This window comes from Mus musculus, chromosome 7 (assembly GCF_000001635.26).
Source record: "Mus musculus strain C57BL/6J chromosome 7, GRCm38.p6 C57BL/6J".
NCBI classification, from domain to species: domain Eukaryota; kingdom Metazoa; phylum Chordata; class Mammalia; order Rodentia; family Muridae; genus Mus; species Mus musculus.
The window spans coordinates 121488099-121512194 of NC_000073.6; the positions used below are offsets into that span (position 1 = coordinate 121488099).

At 45.3% G+C, this 24096-nt stretch overlaps 1 protein-coding gene and 1 long non-coding RNA gene across 7 annotated transcripts in view; one reads left to right on the forward strand and one right to left on the reverse strand.

The window, feature by feature from the left end:
• The window catches only part of Hs3st2 (heparan sulfate (glucosamine) 3-O-sulfotransferase 2), a 110184-nt gene extending 96514 nt beyond the window's left edge, over positions 1–13670 (forward strand). For all 5 annotated transcript variants that reach the window (XM_030242240.1, XM_006507464.1, XM_006507465.1 and 2 more), the window contains one exon: positions 12320–13670. In XM_030242240.1, the coding sequence (XP_030098100.1) occupies positions 12327–12938 (612 nt within the window). In that variant the 5' untranslated portion in view covers positions 12320–12326 and the 3' untranslated portion in view covers positions 12939–13670. The remainder of the gene's footprint in view (positions 1–12319) is intronic.
• A 1424-nt stretch (positions 13671–15094) lies between these two features.
• Positions 15095–24096, reverse strand: part of Gm39081 — a 36683-nt gene continuing 27681 nt past the window's right edge. The window contains exons 3-4 of one of the 2 annotated variants that reach the window (XR_869921.2): positions 17441–17516; positions 15095–16582 (exon numbers count right to left, since the gene is read on the reverse strand). This is a non-coding gene — a long non-coding RNA (predicted gene, 39081). Of the gene's footprint in view, positions 16583–17341; positions 17517–24096 lie in introns of those variants that run through there. The other variant, XR_001778281.2, reaches the window with a different exon arrangement.

Genomic DNA, 24096 nt, shown 5'->3' on the forward strand with positions numbered 1-24096 from the left:
GCCACAGGGTTTGTTCCTAGTCTCTATCTTTTACGTATAATGGGTGGTAGTTATGTTCATGCTTGCTATTACAATAATAATTAAACAAAGCAACAAACAAAAATGCTTGTCCTGGCTCACAGCCACTCAGGGAAGGCATTTCCTAGTTGTACGAGGTCCCCACTCTTCCTTGTACTTGTCGAACTTGCTCTGTTCTAGAGCTACAGAGTCTCCTGCACTAGAAAAGACAGGGAACAGGATGGGTCCATTGTACGCTCACCTTGGCCTTGAAGCAATGCATCTCATCCCCACTTGTTCTTCCTGTCAAGACCCAGCCATGGCCCTCAGTTGGGTGTGGTAAGGAGAACTATAATCCTTTGGAACTGTGAGAACAGTACAAGTAGGGTCACAGGAGGGAGGAGGTCCCCAGAGAAGAAGAGAAGGGATCTCTGTTGAATGCCTCTCCACCTCTACCACAATTGCAGCAGTGAGCATCCGTACCCCCTGCACAAGTCTTTACATGTTTGTGTAGTTAAATGTCTAGAAGGACAATGGCCATGTCCAGACGATGTGCATTTTAGACATTGTAGGCAATGTCTAACTGCCTTCCTAGAGGTGCATTGGTTTGTGCTCTTACCTTGTCAAGAAAACTTTCCTTCTTCACACCCTTGTTAAAATTTGTCACCATTTATATATCATAAGTCTGGGAGATGACTCCCCAGGTAAAAGGCTTACTAAGCAAGATTGAGGACCTGAGACCCTGAGAATCCACGTAAAGCCAGACACAGACACAGTAGCATACATCTGTACTCCTATGTTCCACCTGGAAAAGATGGAAAGTGGAGACAGGAGACTTCCCGGGAGCAGGCAAGGTGGGAGTGAAGAGTGAGGTTGTCCTCTGACTGCCAAATACATTGTGACATACGTGGATCTCTCTCCCTTTCTCCCCCCTCTCCTTCTCCATCCCTCTCCTTCTTCTCCTTCTCCCTGCCTACACACACACACACACACACACACACACTCTCTCTCTCACACACACACACACACACACACTACGTTATAAGTGGATAAATGATCCATGTTACAGGTGATCATGACTTTAATTTGCATTCCTATAAATGAGCATGTTGGGAGAGACTGAGATTATTTTCATGTTCTTATTTTCCATCTGTAGCTTTTTTCCGTTAGTTCTTTTCTAATGACCCGCATCCCTTTCTTCTCCTGGCTCTTTCTCTATTACTTGCTTTTTGGGAGGAGTCAGAGAAAACTCATAAACTATGTACATGAAAGAGAAGAAGCCATCCCTCCGTGATCCCAGTTAGCACGCTACAGGTATTTGCTGCTTTTGCTACGTCCCTCTTACTCGTGATACTTTCCCATTGCAGAGACATAGCTCTCTAATGTGCTTTAACTTGCCCGTGGTTTTTGTCTCATGCCTAGAAAGGCTGTCCTAGTGCCAAGATGAATTTTTCATGTTCTCACGTTTTTTCCTCCAGTGCTGAAGCCGCACTTGAATCCAGACTGCAACAGTGTTGCGTTGGTGATTTCCCTCGGTCCTCTGTGCCCTACTTTCCACAGCCCTCAAACAGGAACTGGGAGAACCTGCTAGGTAGGGTTATTGGAAGTTGGAGCACAGTGATTGTGTCCTTGGACTTAGAAACGACATTGGCTGAGATGAAGTATGCCAAATGCTAGCTACTGGCTTGTCTCCATCTGGGTTTGTGGTTTATGACCCTGTACATAGCTGATATCTGCATATTATATATATACATATATATATAATTACAATATATTATAATGAGCAAGTCATAGAATCTTTGTAAAAATAAATTAACAAATGAAAAGCATCTTAAATTCCAAAATATGTGCATGACTTGTCATTAAAAGGACCCACTGTTCTCTATATGATCATGTGGTATCTACCAGTACAATGGAATCCAAGACAAGTCCCACAACACTCAAGGTATGGCTTTACTAGGGACCTTTAAAAACTTAGAGTCACACAGAGAGGAAAGAAAACCTAGCACAGTGCTGTCTTCTCACAGTGACAGGAGAGACCTGCAAAGGGCTGGACCTCCTGAGGAAACCCAGGGATGGATGCCTGGCCTCCACACCTCCACCAATGGTATTATCCCCACAGGGAAGGATTCCCTCACCTCCACTAATATTCTTTCTTAAAAAAAAAAAAAAGTATTGGTACATTGAGAATGCCATACAGTGTATCATATTTATCCTTCCTCCAACTCTTTCTACATCCACCCTGCTTCCTTTCCCATCCAACTTCGTGTCCCCTTTCCCCTATCTTAGATGTGTGATCTCTCATTGGAGAGTGGTTGACTTTCCAGGGCCTGCACGCTTAGGGAAAACTATCTTTTTCCTTACCAGCAGCTAACAACTACTAATAGCTCTGTGGTTAGCATGGGGCCTCATGCCCAGTGCCCCCTCCACACTGGGATTGGTCTGGCTTGGGGTTGCCTAGGTCCTGTGCTTTCGATCACAGCGGCTGTGAGTTCAAACGTGCAGTGCCCTGCTGTGTCTGAAGAGCATGTTTCCTTGGCGTCGTCCACTGTCTCTGTCTCTTACACTTTTTCTGCCTCTCTTCTGAAATGGCCCCTGAGCCTTCGTGGGAAGGGTGAGGTGCATAGGTTCCTCTTAGGGCCGAGCTCTCCACAGTCTCTTGCTCTCTGCACCTTAGCCTGCTGTGAGTCTCTGTGCTGAGCATTATCTACTACCAATAGAATCGACTTCCTGTCATTATGGCAATGAAGAAAGCAGCCTCATCAGTTCTGAGGTAATCAGATGACTGGTTGATGGGTTTTGAGTCCCAACTTTGGCAGAGAATAAAGTGGTCAGTTTTGTGGGAAGCTAAGTTCTGATGCAGCCCCTCTCCAATCCCAGTTTGCCCACAAGCTGTTAACTCCTTGAGGAAAAAAAAAGTATGCTTGACATGTCTTTGTAACCCTGGAATATAGTAGGTGCTACACAAATGCTTGCTTAATTAATGAGTACTTGAATTCACAGTGGCTACAGACCTTGTTGATGCAGAGATGTGCTAGGCACAATTCCTGACACTGTGGGATGTTCAATTAGGTAATGTGTCAAGAGTGCACACACTGTGTCTACACTGGGTACCATGGAAATCATGAGGGATGAAGACAAGCGCCTTACCACTTTAGGCAAAGGAAATGACACATCAGTCAGGAAAGGCTTCCTGGTAGAAGCAATAATCTATTAGACGGCTTAAGAAACGCTTCGTGCAAAGGGCACATATCAAAGTCCCCTCAGCATGAAAAACAGCCTACAGAAGGACAGACTGAACTTTGAATAGTCCACTCTGACTGTAGCCCAGCAGTGGCCATGGCAGGATCAAAAGAACCATAGACCTTCTGTCTAGTTCAATATCATCTGGGCAACAGAAGAGTGACTGGTGGTGGAGTTTAAACTGGAATTTACCATTTTGCTTCAAGGTCACTTACTAGTCAGGGTTTGCTGCTATAGAGGTGGAAGGAAGCGGCCTCTTGACAGAGTCTGGGCCTACCTCAGCCAAAGGGTAAATGGCCACAGGTGTCTGGAGCTTGGCTCTGCATGGAGATTTAGCAGGTTTGCTTTCAGAGTCAGCTCTTTGCAAAGAGGCCTCTTTCCTCCACTGTGCCTGCTAATTATCCCCCTGGAGACTGCGGTGCTTTTCAAGGAGCCTCGTTGCCCACTTAGGAGCTAATAAATCACAAAGTCCCCCAGGCAGCTGGGCCTTCCAGAACACAAGTGCAGAACACACAAATTTAGCAGAAAGGAAGCCTTCCAGAGGCTCTGTCTGCAATAATCAGAGGAGTGTCCACTCTGTGTTCCCCATAATGCCCAGCTCCAGCAGACTCCTGTGTGTGCAAGGTGCACCTTGTGTGGACAGTGGAGGCTGTGGGAACCATCTGTGTTCCACTGGGTAGCCATTGTGAGTCAGAAATGTAATCTCCAGAGAGCCGCCAGGGTGACGAAAACCTATCAAGGTCTGGCTAAGGAGTATCTCCAAAAGGCTAACACACCGAGGCTTGCTCTGCAGATGATGGTGCTACAGAGTGGACGCAGAGTCAAACTGGAACTTGTGTCATCAGCAAGTTTGTTAATTTATTATTAAAGTCACACTGAACAGCTAGGAAGAATTGTTGCGGGGGGGGGGGGGACACCTTCCTAGAAACTTAATTTTGAAGGTCATATCTTGTCTCTGCAGCCCCTTCTCCGCTGATATATTCATTGGGAAGCATTTATTTAACACCTCCTATGTGCCAGGGATATAAAGATAGGTGAGGTGTTTTCCTTCCTTGAGGTATTAACAGCTTTGTGGGACGGGTAGGACTTGAGGGGTGAAGTCTCCCAGTTCCCATGTTGGGATCTGCACCTAAACTAAGCTTCCCACAAACATAGGTGGCTTCCTCCTCTGGCAGAAGGGTCTACGACCTGAGTGTAGTTTCCTATAGGTCTTCAAAGTCTGCAGCAGCGCGGCTGTTGAGCAACTCTGCCCTACCTGTACTCCCACAGCATGATGCTTCTGCCTCAACACAGGCTCAGGAATAGTGGAACCAGCTGATCACAAACTGAATCTTCTGGAATCATGAGCTAACATAATTCCTTCCTCCCTCCCTCCTGTAAGGTGGTCTTTCTTGTCCTGTAATAAATAAATAAATAAATAAATAAATAAATAAATAAAATTTGGATTTTTTTTCTCTCTAGCAAGCTCTGCAAGAAGTCTGGGTTTTCCTTTTAGATGACACAGCACAGAATTCTGAGGTGTGGGACAACGTAGTAATGCATGATCCTCCTGCCTCATTCTTCCCAAATGAAAGCCTCCACTGTCTCCTGTTCTTCACAATGGGTATTTTCAGAAACCCACTGAGAGTCACCTCCATCCCGGTGCTGAGAATACAGCACTGAACAAAGACAGCCATGCAAACTCCAAGGGTTTAAAATCCTATCATGGTGGGAGAGTCTTTAAACACACGATTAAAAATGGACCGGGGGTGGGGGGTAGGGATATGACTCAGTTGACAGAATGCTTGCCTCACATGCATGCACACCCTGGGTTTGATCCATAGAAACACATAAACCGCATGTGATATCACAAACCTGTGATCCCCAAACTTGTCAGGTGGAAGTTCAAGGTCATCCTTGCCTTAAACACACACACACACACACACACACACACACACACACACACACACCAATCTATAGACCCTTGCCAAAATTCCACTGAGTAGGGACACATGAGGGAGGCAGGAACATGGGACACATGGTAACCATTACTCATGAGCAACTTTAGTGATGGCGGTATGGTACAAGAATGAGTAGTCCACACCAGCAGTTCCCAACCTAGGGGTCGCAACCCCTTTGGGAGTTGAGCAACTCTTACAAAGGGGTCTCCTAAGAACATCAGAAAACACAGATATTGGCATTACGATTCATACCAGTAAGAAAATTACAGTTATGAAGCAGCAACAAAAATAATTTTATGGTCTGGAGTCAGCACAACATGAGGAACTGTATTAAAGGGTCACAGCCTTAGGAAGGGCAAGAACCACTGCTCTGTACCATCCTCTGCTCCATAGAGATATAAGCTTTCTCACTGAGGCTCCTGGATCTCTGCTCAGAGTTTCTAGTTGACTTAGTCTGGCTTGGGATTCAGGTGAAGCACTTGTCCAGGAGACCCCAGGGTGGTCACCAGGAACAGTGCTGAGCCTTGCAAGGGAGCAAGCGCAGAGAACTACACAGCAATGCTATGTGTGAGTATGTGGCGGGAGTGGGGGTGCTCCCTTAAGCCCCATTTCCCTTCCTGCTTCTGGAGTGTGTATTGGAAGCAGAGTTTGGACATCCAGTTCAACCTATGGCACCTATGGCCACAGTAAAATCTCTAGAACAACAAAAATACTGCTTCCATGAGTCTGCCAAGGCCTTTCTCTGCCAGAATGCTAAGTACTAAGCTTATAAACACCAGTGCTGATTGCTGAAGACTCATAACGCCACACTATCTACAAACATGTCCTCTAAAAGCCGAAATATTAACAATTTAGTCCCCAGCCTATGGTGCTGTTGGGAGGTGGTGAAGCCTTTCAGAGGCAGGACCTAGTGGGAGGCCATTTGGTCACTGGAGTGTGCACCCAAAAAGGGTTTTGGAGCCAGCTCCTTTTGTGCTTCTTGCCTGTGAAGTAGAAACCTTCCTCAACCATATTGTTCTCCTACATGCCCCCAAGACATGTAGGCTCCAAGAAAAGGAGCCCATTACTACAGACGAGATCATCCATGACTGTGAGCCAAAATAAGCATGTGTCTTTATAAGTTGATTGTGTAGGGCATTATGTTGTTACAGCAACAGAATGCTGGCTGACCCGGGCCACCTCCCAACAGGTTTGTTCTGAGAATGAATCTTGAATCTACTCACTGAGCAGTGATGGTGAGCCAGGTTATATGAAGGCAAAGATAAACAAGAGACATCTCCAAATAGCTAATAATCTTTAGTAATAAAAAGAAACATAAGAGATAATTACCAAAAAAAAAAGAGACACAAGAGGTAATTATCAAACGATAGGATGCTGCTGATAAATATAAAACATCAGGAGACAACAAGGATGTGTGGCTTCAGCTCGAGTTTGTAAAGATGAGAAAGCGTTCATCAGAACATGGGGGAAAAAATGCCAGTGTCAAATCTCGAGACGTTCAATATCCAGGAGGGCAAAGGTAGCCTGGCCAGCAAAGTGCTCGCCACACAAGCGAGAGGAGTTCTACATAGGAAGCTGACCATGGAGCATTTACAAGCATTTACGAGCCTCCCCGAGGGAGGCTGAGATCCGTGGCTCCCTGGGCCTCAAAAGGTCACCAGTCTAGCTGAATCTGCACACTCCAAACCAATAAGAGACCTGGTTTCAAAAAACCAAGGTGATCTAATACATGCAGAGTGACACCCGAGGTTGACTCTTGGCCTCCACATGCAAGTGCACGCATACAGACAAAAAATAAATTCAACCAAGAAAAACCATACATTTAAAAACACCTGTGTTTGGAGAGTGGGCTTTATGTTCAGTGTGGCATGACCATCAAGTTGCCAGGAGTGATGGAAATTAATTCTAGAAAGGTAGGCAGGGAACTTGTACTCCACAGAATACTGGCTTTATTCTAAGGAGTCACTGAGGCTTGCGTTGATTGGATTGGCTTTAGAGAGTTTCCCCTGGTGGCAGAATGGATTGAAGCCAGTAGAAGCATGCACGTCAGAGAGTAAGCTACAGCAGGGGAGCCCTGTAACTAGGTGAGGAGCACAAAGACTTGGGAAGGTTAGGAAGACAAAAGTTCCAAAGAAAAAGAACAGACATTTTTGTTGTTGTTGTTTTGTTTTTCTGTCTGTACAGCAATTACAATTTGAGAAGGAAAATGGGGCGTTGAAGTGTTCGGTCCTCAGACAGTCGGACACCGGCATTTTAGAACACAGGGAAGCTGAAGTTACAGCGTCCATGACCAACTTACGAATCAGCCCCTAGGTGATGACTAAAGGCTGGGGAGGAAGGAGATCATTCGGGACGACTGTGCAGTCTTGGGAAGGTCCGGAATAGACTGGAGAACATTGGGAATTTGAGAGAGGCTGAGGAACTGAGAGCATAACTGTATTTGAGGGCTTGTTGATTACATTAAAACTCAAATATAGAGAGAAGGGTTGGAGAGATGACTTAGCAGTGGAGAGCACTGGATGCTTTTCCAGAAGACCCAGGTTCAACCAGCACCCACATAGAGGTTTATAACCATCTCTAACTCCAGCTCCAGAGGATCCAATGCCCTCTTCTGGACTCCATGGGAACTGTAAAAAATTATACACAGATGTACATGCAGTAACCATATCTCTCTCTCTCTCTCTCTCTCTCACACACACACACACACATATACACACATATAAACAAACAAACAAATAAATCTTAAATACATATTGGTAGAGATGTGGGGACACGTGCCATGCTTCGTGGGCAGACTCTGATGGAACATTTACATATGTGCTGCACCCTGGCCTACCTTCATGGGGTTTATCATGGCAAGAGTAGGAGTAGCTTCAATAGAAAGGAAGAAGAAGAGGCCGGATTGCAAAAGTGAGGGCTGCGAGCAACAGGAGCTACACGTCGCTTAAGAGGCAGTCATTTATAGGCAGGGTGTGTGTAACTCACAAACTCCAAAGGAAATCAAGAATCACACCTCAGAAATGGTAAGATCCTGACAAGCTGCTAACACACACTTCAGGAGCCTCCTCCAGGACCCCGTGGCTGGTTGGTAGGGCTCCATCTTCAGTCCTTATGACACATTTTCAGTCTTAGGAACCTAGACAGGCCTTCATTTGCCCGACTTCCATCACACATCGGCTCTTCAACTCACTAAGACTCTGTCCAAAGCAGGAGTGTGGCAGCTCCACAAAGGGAAATACGGGCTGTGACTGGCTGTAGGGAAAATCCTTGCTAAGCAAGGTAAAACAAAGATGGAGGGCAAGTCCAAACAGCAAGTGTAGGAAGACTTTCCTGGTATATTATTTATTTATTTTAGTGCTATGTAGAAATGGAGGGAGATAGCGACTTCAGAGGCATGCACTGTAGGAGAAGCATTCATCTGTTTGCTGGCAACTGTAAAACAAAATTCCATCTGTGACATAAGGAGAAAAGGCAGACCTCAAGGTGCAGTCTCATGTCCCCACCTGGCACTACTGTGTGTGTGTGTGTGTGTGTGTGTGTGTGTGTGTGTGTGTGTGTGTGTGTACATGTGTATGTGCCGAAGCTAGGGAAGGACCTTGGGTGTCCTGCTCTATCACATTCTCCACCCCACATTCCCTTGAGATGGGGCCTCTCACTGCACCTGGAGCTAGGGTGGCAGCCAGCAAGCCCCAGCAATTCTCCTGTCTCAGTACTGGGGTTACACACATGCTCAGCACACCTGGCTATTTTTGTGGGTATCAGAATCCAAATTTGGATGCTCATGTTTTCACAGCAAGTACTGATGGCCTGCTGAGCCACCTCTCCAGCCCCTAACCTGGTCCCTTTATCTTAGCTCTGGTCATGCAACTCATGTGCCCATTAGGAATTAGAAACTCTGTTAGAGTCCAGTTGGGGGATGCTATGATACTCTGGAGGTCGCCAGAATTGATTGGAATTCTCCAAAGTAGCAAAAAGTGAGATGTTAGTGGATGCGGAGGGCATAAGTTCACAGCTGGATTACTAAGGCTTGGGAAATGCTGCCTCCCCTGTTTTCCTCAGATGTTCCTTATTGCACCACAGGATATTGCAAAAAAATATATTTAATGGCCAGTCAAGCACCAAGTCTTTATGCCCGGGAAGTCCTTCGCATCAATAATGCCCATGGAGTTTGGAAAACCTTTAGAGGTTTTGAAACAAAAATATCAGTTGCATCAGCACTCCTGAGTAGTGAATGTGGAGCCTACAGATGGCTATTCAGAGAATCCTGAGGAAGTTAGCTAAGCCAGGTGTACCACAAGCCCAGCATTCCTTGTTCTCACAGGTGGACCATGAGCCCAGCACACCTCATTCTCTGAAACTAGCAAGAGGGCCCGGGGACAGATTCAGATGAAGGCCAGTTTCAAGACTGAATGGAAGAAAACTGAAGGAATTGGGATATGGGAGCTTCTACCTTCCCTATTTGGAGGAGGCTAGCTTGATACTAAGAGTGGATAAGAGAAGCAGGGTTGGGAGCTTACAGTGAGAATTTGAAACACCAGATGATGGGGGTGCTCTAAAGACCAGGTAACACATGGCTGAAGAGTCAACCAAAGCTAGAACTGATGCTGTCTGAAGGCTCAGCAACCCTGAATACCGGTTAGAAACTTGGGAGCAGAACAGGAAAGAATAAAAGCTGAAATACTGCATTGTTCGAGACTGAGAAACCAGGTGGTATATGAGGATGGTACTGAAATTATTGTCCAGTAGGTCCAAAAAAAAATGGTAGAAAGTGAAATCAAGAGTCTCATAGGTAAACTTGAGGACAGGTATGAGTTTGGAACTGTGCTAACCGTGAAAGGAGACAAAGATGTAATCTGTCACCTCCTGAGGCTGCTGTAACAAATGACCAGGAGAAAGCATTAAAACATCAGGGGATGGTTCCTTCCATGGTGTTGGAGGTGGGGTTGCTAGCAGAGTTCGTCTCCTATACATACCGTGAAGAAACACTGCCTTGTGCCCGTCTTGTAGCTGCTGGCGACAACTGTGTTGTTCTGGGCTGTCATGTTCACTGTGTTACTGCCTCAGCCCACCTTCTTCCCTGCCTGTCTAAGGTTACTGCCATGGATTTGAGTCCCACAGGTCCAGGATGTGAGACTTCACCTTTATATCTGCTTAGACTCTGTCCCCAACAAAGCCACATTCGGAGGTTCTGTGTGGATATGGCTGGCCCTAGAATGAGCTTCAGGGTGAAACATTCTAGTCATGACAGCTTTGGTGACAAGGCCCAAGGGTTGGCTGTGAGTGTTTCTAGAGGAAAGAAAAGAAAGGCTGGTGACAGAGAAGACACTGGAAAGGTGTGAGGACAGGTGGAGGTGACAGGAGGTATGGAGAAAGCTGGGGAGGGTGAGTCTGTGTTCCAGAGAAGTGTGAGGACGATATTGGGGGGGGGGGTGTGGTAATGATGTATACTGTTGGAGGGACAATATTTTTGTCTTAACTCTGCTTCCTTGCCAGCCTCCTCTGATTCCCTGTGAATCTTAAAAATGAGTTTTAAGACGAAATAGCCCAAAATATGTTTAATTAATTGATTTAGGATAGAACCCTAGATATCTTTATTTAAATAAAAATGTGAGAGAGAAAAATGAAAGTCACTAACAAAGAAAGGACCAGAAAGGAAGAAAGGAAAAGTTATATCCTCATGCAATGTTCCCGTGCAAGCAGCCAGCAACAAATACAGCTATAAAGACAAAACTCGACCTTCAGAAAAAAAGCAGCAACTAAGAATCAGGGGTGTTCTGAATCCAGGCTGGAGAGAGAGATCTGGAAGGGACACTGCAGAGTAGCTACCTTCATCCTCTGAAGTCCCAAGCAGAGCCAGAAAATTAAAAAAAAAAAAAAAAAAAAAAACAAGGGAAAGAGGGTTGCACTGCCTGGCTCTGACTGAAGTTTCTGCCTTCCCAGAGAGGCCTGTGCTTCATGCAGCCCGACACAAAGGATGTAATTCAGATAGTTTTTTTTTCCATAGAAGACGTCAGAACGCATTTCTATTACAGTTTCTTTTCTTGCAAAAACAAGCCTTTTGCTCCTCCAAAAAAAAAAAAAAAAAGATTTTAATATATTTGAAGAAATATTTTTGGCCAGGATAATACTCCACGGCTTACTTTGTATTTTTGAATACATAATAAACACATTAAAAATTTCAAGCAGCGTAAAAGATTATACAATCAAATGTAATTCTCATTTATCCCCAATTGCCTAGCTCTCCCTTCCCACGTGCAGATCCCTCTCCCAGCGCTAACTACAATCACCAGAGGCCTGAGTCTCCCTCCTGAGATAAGCTGCCATATGGCATTTCTTCATCACAAAGGATAGGGTCATCCTTGATGTAAGTCCCCATAATACCAAACTCTGTGGATGTTGAAGTCTCTTACAGAAAACGGCGTAGTATCTGTGTTCCATCCTACACTTGTGTAATCTTCAAATCATCTTTAGGTGGCTGGTTTATAGTACGTAATACAGTGTCGATAGATATTGTATACAAAGGAACATCTGTATGTATTTAGCACATGCACATTTTCCTAAAGTGTGTGTGTGTGTGTGTGTGTGTGCATCATTCCTTATCTTCCACCTTGTTTGAAGCAGGGTCTCTTTGTTTCTCTGCTGTATCTACCAAGCTACCTCACCAGTAGCCTCCACAGACTCCCCATCTCTGCATATCTTGCATAGGAGTGTTGGTATTTACAGACATACAAATACTCATCTTTAAGTGAATTCTGGGTATCCAAACTCAGGCTAACACACTTGCTTGGCCTCCCCAAATATTTTCGATCCACAGTCAATTGAATCACTGGCTGTAGCACCCTTGGGTGTGGAGGCTTACTGTATTCATTACATATTAATACTTATAGATCTACTGGTTAAACAATTTGTTTTAACCCATAGTAACAGATATTTAATTTGTTTCTGTCTTTAAATTTTTTATAAAACACACACACACAATGCAATGTTAGTTGAAGTGAGTTTCTCACCAAGTAAGAACCTCAAATGGGATAGGAGAGAGGGGGGCCTGCATGGGTCACCTAAGGGAGGAAGCTAACAGCAGCACCCCTAAAACAGCCACACTCTCTGATGATGTGTTGCTTCTGCACCCCCCCCCCCAGGAGCCTGATGCCGAGGACCTTGGAGACCCAGATCACACTGGAGAAGACGCCCAGCTATTTCGTCACTCAAGAAGCCCCTCGACGGATCTTCAACATGTCACGAGACACCAAGCTGATAGTGGTGGTGCGGAACCCAGTGACCCGAGCCATCTCTGACTACACGCAGACTCTTTCCAAGAAGCCGGACATCCCCACCTTCGAGGGCCTGTCCTTCCGCAACCGCAGTCTAGGCCTGGTGGACGTGTCTTGGAACGCTATCCGCATTGGCATGTATGCACTGCACCTGGAAAGCTGGCTGCGGTACTTCCCACTGGCCCAGATCCACTTCGTCAGTGGAGAGCGGCTCATCACCGACCCTGCTGGTGAGATGGGTCGTATTCAGGACTTCCTGGGCATCAAGAGATTCATCACAGACAAGCACTTCTACTTCAACAAGACCAAAGGATTCCCTTGCTTGAAAAAACCAGAGTCAACCCTCCTGCCTCGATGCCTGGGCAAATCAAAAGGGAGAACTCATGTACAGATCGACCCTGAAGTTATAGACCAGCTCCGGGAATTTTATAGACCTTATAATATTAAATTTTATGAAACTGTTGGGCAGGACTTCCGGTGGGAGTGAGTCTCCAAGGTACAAGGGCTCTACTCTTGTCTCTTCCGCAAGGTTTGCTCCCAGAGATCCTGACCCCCATCTCCAGCCCCTCTTCTCATCTTGAACCCCATGATAGTTCATCTTGGAACCAGAAAACTGAATAAAGTCCAAGAGACTGGTGGTTCCTGCTCTGTCCAGGAAATTCTGTCTGCTTCTGGCACACCCATCCAGTTCTAGAATCTGCTCCCATCTGCCCATGAATGGTCCTGGGGAATTACTGTAAGAAGAAAGGATCTCTCGATGTTGGGGGATATTCTGAGTAGAGATGGCTCTGTTATGTGAGAACAGTAGTTCATCCCAACACTGTACACTCAGTGGTGGGCGTAATTCCAAGTGGCATGTACCTTCCCTCTGAGCTTAATTTTCCCCTGCAGCCCTGAGCGGTGGGATAGGGGAACGCCCCCCACCCCTCAGACCACAGCAGTTCATCAACAGTGTGCAGAGCCCCAAACCCCTCTCTGTCCACTCCAGGAGACGGACTCTGATGCTGAAATAAGCCAGTGACTTCAAAGCCTGTGGTCTCCACTGTGCTCGGAGGACGACGATATCTTTGAAAAGCACTCTGTGACTCTCCCTGCTCCCTGCGGACAAAAGCACATAATCTGCTGTTACGGGTACTTTCTTCACGCGAGCTTTCATGTTCAGCATGCACGGGATCATGCTTGTCCATGTGAAATAAATATGGCTCTCTCGTGTCCTTAACACTGAGTGTTTCTGTCTACGGCAGGCCTTCGTCAGTAAATCCCAGTGGAAGAAGTAGTCAGGAGTGTGAAGGAATTGGGAGGACAGCTGGAAGTGGGTGTGGGTGTGAAGACTGTGTCGGGAGAAGCCAGGGTCTAGATGGGGGATGGTGGTTTCTGGCTGTAAGAAACTGGTACAGAAAGATCACACAGAGATCTGCAAGGAACGTGTTTATTGTATTTCCTTATCTTCAGCACTAAGCATTGAATCCAGATCCTCATGCATGCTAGGCACGTGTTCTGAAACTAAGATAGAGCCTCCTCATTTTTACATTTATTTTCTTACTGTGTTAATGTGTCTTGTACACACAGGGAGGAGAGTGTACAAATGTCTGTGTAGATGCACATGCACGTGTGTGCATGTGTATGTGAAGGACAAAGGTCAGTCTCAGGTATCACTCATCAAACAGGCCATCCCACTGCCTTTTGAGACAGTCTCTCACTAGCCTCAGGCTTACCAATTAGGATATTGTTTCTCAGGTAGATTGTCCACCTGGGTTTTTGTTGTTGTTGTTGTTGTTTTTGTTTTAATTGTTGTTGTTGTATTGTGTTTTTGTTGTTGTTCTATTTTATTTTGAGACAGAGGCTCTTTACTGGCCTAGAGCTTGCCAATCAGGCTTAGCTGGTTAACCAGAAAGCCCCAGAGATCTGCCTGTGTTCATTTCCCCAGTGCCAGGATTACAAACACACGATACTATGTCCAACTTGGGTGCTGGGGTCAAAATGCAGGTTCTCATGCTTGCTTGGGAAGCTTCACTGAGTCTGCTATCTCTCTTGCCCCTATATTTAATCTTGAGTAGGGTTTTACTAAGTTGCTCAAGCTAGCCATGAGCTTAGGGTCCTCCAGCCTCAGCCTCCTAAGTACCTGGGATTAGAGTCACATACTGCAGGGCTGGCTTCTTCTCTGAAACACGATTTGGGTTGGATAACATCTCTGCCTAGATGCTTTCAACTTAAAATACCAAACTGAAGGCCCAAGGATTGAGGAAGAATCAGATAGATATTTTTGCTTGGCCAGCATAAAGCTTTGAAATAGCTGTCAGTGTTTACAAACTGAAAGAATTCACCTCAAAATGTAGGCTTTTGACTTTTCTTTAAAAAAAGAAGGAAGGAGGGAAGGAAGGAAAGGAAGGAGAGAGAGAGAGAGAGAGAGAGAGAGAGAGAGAGAGGAGAGAGAGAGAAAGGAGAGAAGGAAGGAAGGAAGGAAGGAAGGAAGGAAGGAAGGAAGGAAGGAAGGAAGGAAGGAGAGAAACTTGACTACACAAAGCCTATACTCTGACATGAGAATTGACGACCACTTTTGGATATGGTCCTGCACTCCTGAGCTTCCCAGCTCCCACATAGCTCCCTTCCTTGATGTGCATAATCTGCTTGACCCTTGTGAATATTTCTCAGTCTTACCTTGAATGTCCCAGACTCTAGGATGGTGTCCAGTCCATCCAACATGGCACCCGAGATGATCCTGACTCCCATCATCTGGCTCATCTCCTGCTTCTTTCTCATCTTCTCCAACACTCCAGAATCATGCTTTTCTGTGTCCTTTTCAAGTCCCCACACTCTGGCCCATTCCCTCTCTTTTGCTGTGGAACATTTGTTCTTCTTCCTCCCCCACATCTCTGTCTCATTCAAAAACCAGAATCCCAGTAAGACTTCATTCAAGTATTCTTGCATGACATTTGTAAGGTCACCTCCCTCTGTTGACAGCTGCTCACTCTTCTATCTTCGTTTGTCAATAGCAGGTTTTTATCACACTAGATAACAGTTAGGTATTTAAATGTGTTTCCACCATAGATCAGGAACTCTTTGAAGATCAAGACTCTTTCATGCTCCGTGGAGCCGTGCAGGAAGCATACTGCAGCAGTTTACTTCTTCGGCTCATCCTTATCCAAGGCCCTGGTCTTCAGCATCCACCCACACACCTACACATCCATCCATTCCATGTTTGCAGTGAGACTACTGTAGGTTCACATGCTCTGCTAAGCATTATAGAGGTGTTAACAAAGTTTTAGGGCAAAAGCCCCAGCAGGTTGAGCTCAGCCTCCTGTCCCAACAAACCAGTTAAGAGGGTGAATACTGATATAAAAAGCAGAGAGAGGTCTTTTGATCCATATTTATATTGGGAAGGGGAACAGATAAAGGAACCACATGACTCCAAGTCCATCTTTAGGGAACTGAGTAGAGCTTTAGGTTTAAACATGGGGCAGGGGGAAAGCGGGACCATAATTAAGCCACTCTGGTTAAGGTGTGGTCTGGATGCGTTTGCCCAGTTCTGGTTCTACGGGATGGTCCAAAGAAGACCTTATCACTCCGGAGAAGCAACCTGGTGACCATGGGATGATTACCTCTGCTCCAGGACACCTCCCTATGATAGATGACTTCCTTCATTTGGGAGGTGCTCTGTCGGTGCAAGGCTCTGCCGTTCCTCCAATCAGAGGTAACTACAGACTTAGGACAATGATAAGACTTTGGATGCCCTTGAGGATCCCGAACAGGATGTCGTAAAAGACCTCTGCGATTCTTACCTTTGTGCCTTTGGCCTTGAAAGAGAGTAAAATTAGCTAGGCATCTAGGGTTTCTAGATAGACATTCCTTGGGTGACTATCATCCCTGCATGCTGAGGTGAGCAGGCGACCCAAAGAAAGGGAACCAGGTTCTAAATGAAGGCAGAGACACCAAGTTCTTATCCTGCCTCATGGAACCAAATGAAGAATTCTAAGTGCCTATAGGTCATTGGAAGACATAGTCTGACACAAAAGTCTAAGGTGTTCACTGTATGTATGTATAGGTAGGTCTTGTGAGCCACGCATCTTCCGGACAGCAGAGGACTGTACCCATGGTACTGAGAAGTGCCTTTGTGATTTTATCCCTGTTGATCTGAAAATGTGATACAGAGGAACGAGTAGCCATTACTTCCTGGAACTGGACTCTGAGCCACTGAGGAACAGACAGACAATGTATGTGGGTGACAATAAATTGCCCTATAGTATTTCCCACTGAAATGTGTTTAGTGCCCTGGTATCCTGAGCTACACTCTGGCCAAAGCCACAGCCACTGGGGGACAGAATCTCTGGGACATAAAAGAAGCCCCTGATAAAAAGTCAGTAAAATTTGATAGCTTATCTCAACTTTAGGAGGATTCACCAAGAATTTGTAAAAATCTTGAACGTTGTGTGCAGATAAGCTTCATTCTTCGACATTGCCAGCATCCGCAGTCTGCCCAGGCTAAGCAGCCGCACCATCTTAATGAATAGGTATGTCTACTGTAATTAGCATATCCATCATTGTATGCAAATGAAAGATGCTAAAGTATCTTTAAAATCCTAGCCAAAATGACAGAAATTCAGAGTACATGAGTCTACTCAGCAAAGCTCTGATTTTTAATCTAGTGTAACTGTTCCCTCTCGCTCAGGCTGCCCCAGGGCAAAGTTGCACAAGTCCCAAATTAGTACAGTTTAAATAGATGAAGTCTGACTATTGCATCTGAAACCAAAAGGCCTCCTCAGGGAGACTCACACAGGAGAGAGAGACAGAGTCAGAGACAGACACAGATACAGACACAGACACAGACACAGACACAGACACAGACACAGACACAGACACAGACACAGACACAGACACAGACACAGACACAGACACAGACACAGACACAGACACAGAGAGAGAGACTCAGAGAGACAGAGAGATTATAGAAACCAGAAACCCAAAGAAGCACTTTAAAAGACTGAAGGGTACCTCTCTGTTGATATATCTCAAAGCAGAAGCTGGTGGCTGGCTGGTCTTCAATATCATAGATGCAGACTCCTCTCACCTGCAAGATAATTCAAGATAGCTTGACACATGTCTGCATTTCACTCCACAGAAAGAGGACAAAAAACAAAGACTACCCTAAAAAAGTAGAAGCAGGTCTACGGACACATAGCTTGGCTCACTACAGCAAGGACCCTTGCATTAGGATCCTCAAAGTCAGGGGTAAAGGTTCCCCGTGAGCTTAGGGAAGGAAAGATGCAGGTGTGCCCTGAGCAGAAGCTGCTGGCATCATCAGCTGGCACTGGCAAGCTGATGAGCTATCTGAAGTCCGGGTTAGTGCCCGTTTGTTTTTCTGTGGTTGGTGCTGAATTGAAAGTGAGGAGAGATAAAACCAAGTCCAGACTGTTGCAAGTGGGTCACTTGCAGAGACAATGGGTCAGAGTTCAGCTGTCACAATGGCTGACCTTTGTCCCTTCATACACCATTCTCTCGGGATCCAAAGATGGTTCAGGAGAAATCAGTTTCTTCTTTTTGAGACTATAGCACCCTTTCTACTTCTATTTCAGGTTCTAGCATCCTTTCTATTCACAGCCTCCTCGTGATGTGAATGGTACTCCTGAGGGTTGGACAGGATAGCAGCATTCCTTCTTCCATCTGCATCTACTTTGATAGAACTCAATCCCTTGGCCACATTGTGAGTTGCAGGGAGATGGGAACATGTAAGTATTCTGTCTTAGAATCAGAGGACAGAAGTATGGAGGGCCACCTTCCTGCCCCAGACACAGACTCTTCTCCACAGAGCACAGCTCTCCATGGCTCTGGGACTGCGGCATGTGAGCACGCTTCTCCACTCAAATGGAATGTGGGTCAGCCCTTGCTTCCCTCACACTGCCTCCACCAAAAGGCAGCATGAAACAGACTAGAGCAAAGTGGTACTCCTGGTGCTCTGGTGCTCGGTGGGTTCAAGTTCAAATTCAAACTCTCTTCTTAGCTGTGTGGCTTTGGACAAATAATTTATTTTCTGGAAGAATGTAATCACCAGTAAATCAAGTCAGACACTGTACTCATGACAAGAGGTTTGCTGTGGAGATTAGGTGAGAAAAGTCTTGTTTGGCACATAGTAGGTTCTCATTAGTTCTTGTTTATTTGCTCCGTGGCAGCAGAGCCTGCTAGATGCCTGCCAGCTCTGATGCCCTGCAGCTCTAAATGAACCAAGCTCATAGCAATTTTCCTCCCCCTGTCTCTTGCCATGTACCTTGAATGACGCTGCCCTTACAAGCCAGGATCAAGTGGCTCAGTCGAAACTGATTCAGAATAAACCCAGCCTCAACATGTTGCTTTTATCTCTGGGGGCTGGGAGAATGAGCATAAATGCCTTGACACGTACTTATAAAACCCTTACTGCATTTTGCTACTGTACAGGAAACATGTAAAAGTGCTCCATTGGACCAACCAGTATTCGTAACTGGTTGTTTTGCTGATAGTGGTAACTTGAATAAAGAATTCGTCTCTCTTAAAAGGGAATCTTGATTGCCCAGTAACTTATATCTGGCTCAGCTCATTGAGACACAAAGCACCTGGGCACTGCATTGTGAGATATCCCAAGAACCCTGCAGCAAGAGACATTTTTATTTGGGCCAACAAGTGTGGCTTTTACACTTACAACTTTTGGCCATCTCGGACTGCTGAGAAAGGCAGGGAATGCAATCCTTTGCTGAACACAGGTCAACCCAGGATATTGGTGCCTGGGAAGAAGGGAAAATGGCTGTTGGGAAGGTTGTTAACAGCCTCTGTTACCAGGAAACCCAACTGTTTGAAATTTGTTCCTGCTTATCAACATTTTTCCAACCAGTCTTCACCTGTGCTCCCCACACACGGTGCTATTTGAGACTTCCAGTTTGTCTCTCCCTCTTTTTCTTGAGTTTTGAAAGCAAGGGACCCCAATACCAACTTTTCTCTATCTTCTTCTCCAAGCTAGTAAATCGGACCTCATAGGGCATGGCAGGACAAAGGGAGACATCAACTGTCGTGTCTGCAGATCTCCTTGGTGTAAACGTTCCCACTGTGGTCAGTTTCTAGTGACCAGAGCAACATGCCTGAGTGTAACGATAGAAGGAGTCACACATAACCAACTCTTTGGAGTCAGAAGTAGCCAGCTTGGGTGCACCACTGTCTAACTGCTCCTCTCCCAGCTTCTCTGACTAGAGAAGCCCTAAGAGGATAAATCCACAGTCAGTCGTATTATGTATTCAAGAGCTCGGTGCCTACATTAACCTGAGCCCTGGGATCTGGACCAAATGCATTTTCGTCTTTGAATCAAATGCTACTCAGCTGGTGATGCAAGGAGTCACCTCTTCATAAAGCAATTCAACCAAGTTCAATTCCATTCTGTCAGCAAAAGAAAAGGAGAAATGATTTAAATGGCGCAGCAATTTTATCTTCCATTTTTGCAGATAAAATGTACGCGTACAGCCGAGTAACGAGGAGAAGGAGCCCCGGGTCTTTTGTCCTCCTCTCCATATATGTGACTCTCGTGGAGAACAGGATGCTTCACTAACCGACTCTAATGTTGAGTATTAGTTACCTTTATATTCCAGTGTGCCTAGCCAAAAGCCACCTACTGCATCAGATGCTCAACCCAGCAAACAGAAAGCTAGTGAATGGTGGGCCATTGCAACCATGGTTTGACTAGCTGTCCTCTCAAAAACTCCCTTTTGAAGCTTAATCCTCAATGCAAAATAGCAACAGGGGGAATCTTTAGGAGGCAAATAGGCTGTTGGGGCTCCATGCACACCCCTGTCACAGGGCTTAAGAGAGTGAGTTCTGTCCTTTATGTCATCCAGGGCCACAGCACTTGAACTTGCCATGGCATTGGCCTTGGACTTTCTGGCAGCAGAACTGTGAGATGAACTTCTGTGGTTCACCAAGAACTCCTTCAGGGCATTTTGTTTCAGCACTGTGAATAGATTAAAGCAGGGGCTGGAAGAGTAACTGTTGGATTGAGGGGATCTCTAGGGTGATTCGGTTATGTCCCTTGGCTATCTAACCTCTTCACTTTGGAACCCAGTCTCAGAGGAAAAGCAGAAGGGAACAGAAGGACTTTTAGAAACTCCCTAATTCTTAAATCAGCCCCCTTCCCGCTTGATATGGGGACACATAGTTTGCGTTCCCCTCTTCACTCAATACATTTAACAAAAATGTGTGCATGTATGTGTCTGACATTTATTTTGTTTCCATGTGTCTCAGGGGCTGTGAGATGAATCTGCATGACTGACACGTGTGTCAGGCTGCTGTCTATCTGACTATACATGACTGACGACACCTGGCTAATTGGATCATGGCTGGTCTGCCCCGAACACCTTAGTGTGGAGCTTGGCTAACTGTACCATCTTATCTGATATTTATGGGCTTGCTATACTGCCCCCATGTGCCTCAGGAGGTGCTCTGTTTTTGGGGTTTTTTTTTTTGTTGTTATTTTTTAGACCTAGAAAGGGGGATGTAGCTCATCCCTTGACCACATACAGCTGGCTGTTTGACTATCAAAGACAAGCTAGGGTTTTGCAGCCCACTAAACATATATGACCCCTGTCCTAATAGAGCTCAGTTCTAGGTTTCTGCCAGTGGCTGTACAAACCTCTTCTGCCACTTTCTGAGTCCTGAGAACTCCTTAGAGAGGTTCTCTGTGTCCAGAGTCCTTAGACCAGGGCACAGCACGGGGATTCTGGACAATATGATAATGTTTCCAAGAAAAAAGCAGAAGTGAAGAGTTCAGGGCACAGAGGTATATTTAGGAGTTCAACCATGTCTTTGAATAATGAGATGTGAGTTTTTCTGGTTAAAGAGAATGAGGTCCTTTCACATAACTTCATATCATTTTCGCTTTGTAATAACTACAATCCTTATTCCTGGTTCCACAGAGGGAAGAAATTGAAGCCCAGAGATTTGCCTAATGTGACCCAGGTTCCATAGTGAGGACTCAAATCGACAACTTCTAATGCTAAATCCCTTGTCTTTATAAGGAAAGGATGTGCACTACAATGTTAACATTCAAATGATCTTCTAAGGAGTTGCTACCAGCAAAGTTTGTTAGACCCTAGGCTAGAGAGCAGATACACACTATAATGTGCACAGGACTCATTGAATCTTCTCTGACATATCTAAGAAATGGTGACAAGAATAAGACATCAGACACAGAGCCTGGCATTTTATTTGTGATGGCAAGGACAAGTTCAGGGCCACCTGTGATGGCAAGGACTAGGACAGGGCCACCTGTGATGGCAAGGACTAGGACTGGGACACCTGTGATGGCAAGGACTAGGACTGGGACACCTGTGATGTCAAGGACAAGCACAGGATCAGGGACAACCAAGCCTTGTACCGAATCCAAAGTGACATCTGGGCAGTAGAGTTTCTAATTTGGGAGTCAACACAAAATCCCAAATGAAAGGTTCTGTAATTAAGAGGGTAAAACCTGAGAGTCGGGGTGCACACATATATATTCCCAGCACTCAGGAGGCCGAGACAGGAGGATCATAGGTTCTAGGCCAGTTTGGAAACTTGACAAGAGTTAGTCTTGAAGAGGAAGAATTAGGAGCAGGAGGAGGCACCATAGCAGCAGTGGGTGAAGGGGGAGGGGAGCACGCTATAATCATGTCAAGAAACATTGTAATGAAAATCCTGTAATTGGCCTCAGACATAGCTTCGAGCTTCTGAATACGTTTTCGTTTTGGTTGTCTTTGGTGTCCGTTTTTAAAGACAAGGTTTCTTTCTGAAGCCTTAGTTGACCTGGAACTCTCTCTCTCTGTAGACAAGGCTGGCCTCAAAGTCATAGCAATCCACCTGCCTCTGCCTCCCAAGTGCTAGGATTTAAGGTTCGAGACACCACACCAGGAGCTTCTGAATACTTAAGGCAAAGGTAAAAGCTTATGGGAAGTGCATCTCATGATCTCAAGATATGGGTTCAAAGGACAGAGGACCAATTTCCTGAGAGAGATTCTCCTGTGTGAGACACTCATTAAAATAATGTTCCTTTTTACAAGAACTGGGATAATCTGCATGTTAACCCATATACAATAATGAGGATCTAAATTCGATGCTTCTGTTGGATGCCCAGATGGCGTGGTATAACAACTACTAATTAGCAGCAGTCTGGATTGGTAGAGGGGAAAAAGTAAGACTATTTTTTCCCTCCCTGGATCTAAGTCACCCATTATGATATTAGATTAACTGTGAGCAAATGATATGCCACTGATGCCACTAGTGACTTCATGTGAAAACGTGTAGTTAATAACCAAAGATTCTGGGACTAGAAACATGGCTCCGTGGTTAAGAGCACTGGCTGTTCTTCATGAGGACCAGAGTTCAAGTCCCAGCACCAACATGGCAGCTCACAACTGACTGTAACTTCAGTTCCGGAGGATCCAACTGCCTCATACAGACATACATGCAGGCAGAACACCAGTGAATCCACAGTACACGAGAGAGAGAGAGAGAGAGAAAGAGAGAGAGAGAGGGAGGGAGGGAGGGGGGGAGGGAGGGAGGGAGGGAGAGAGAGAGAGAGAGAGAGAGATTGATTTAAAAAAATTAACCAAATTTCTATGGAGAGGACAGTGACCACAAAAGCTGCTGACAGAGCAAGTCTCCAAGGACAGTTCTCAGGTATTTAAAAACTCATTACTGGGCTCAGAAGGTGAAGGGGTTTGCTACCAAGAGACCTGAGCTTGATCCCCAGGACTCAGTAGTGAAAATAGAAGACCAACACTTGAAAGTTGTCCTCTGGCCTCCAAATCAGGCACACACACACACACACACACACACACACACACACACACACACTCCACACATTAGATAGATAGATAGATAGATAGATAGATGATAGATAAGATAGATAAGATAAGATAGATAGATAGATAGATGATAGATAGATAGATAGATGATAGATAAGATAGATAAGATAAGATAGATAGATAGATAGATAGATAGATAGATAGATAGATAGATAGATAGATAGATAGATAGATAGAAATGAAATTTTAATTTTTAAAAACTCTTATTTCCAAATAGCACCACAGCCTCACTCTGAAGATTCCGAGCCTGGGAAGCAATGCTAGGCCTCTGCTCCACACGGTGATGTGGCACAAACGCCTGCTGTACCTAGGTGATCTACCATATTTTTAATATCTTTTGCCAACCCGAGTTTAAAATATTGAGTGGCGTGAAATTTCCAATGCCTCACCGTTTTGATCTATAAAAATGACACTCTCCCTTGTCTCTTCCTAAAACAAACATTTAGGAAATTAGAAGGCACAGTAAGCTATCAATGTGTCCTGTCTGACTTATTTACGCAAGGAGGGTCTATTTAAAAGTCACACCATATGGATAAACACACTGATATAAAATGTTGCTTTTCTCCTTCCCGTGCATTATAAAAAGACAATCATTAAATTCGCCATAATCTTTAACATCAGTTCCTCCGAATGTGTTTATTAGTACTTCGAGACGTTTGTGCAATGTATTTCCCCCTCTCTGTTCAAATTCCTGCCTGGTGATGTTGATGTAGGCAAGGTGTGAGATATGAGGTAACCAAGGGAAGAGCAGCTGAACCTTGTAGCTGTGTCCCCTGGAGGTCAGATGCCCCTTTA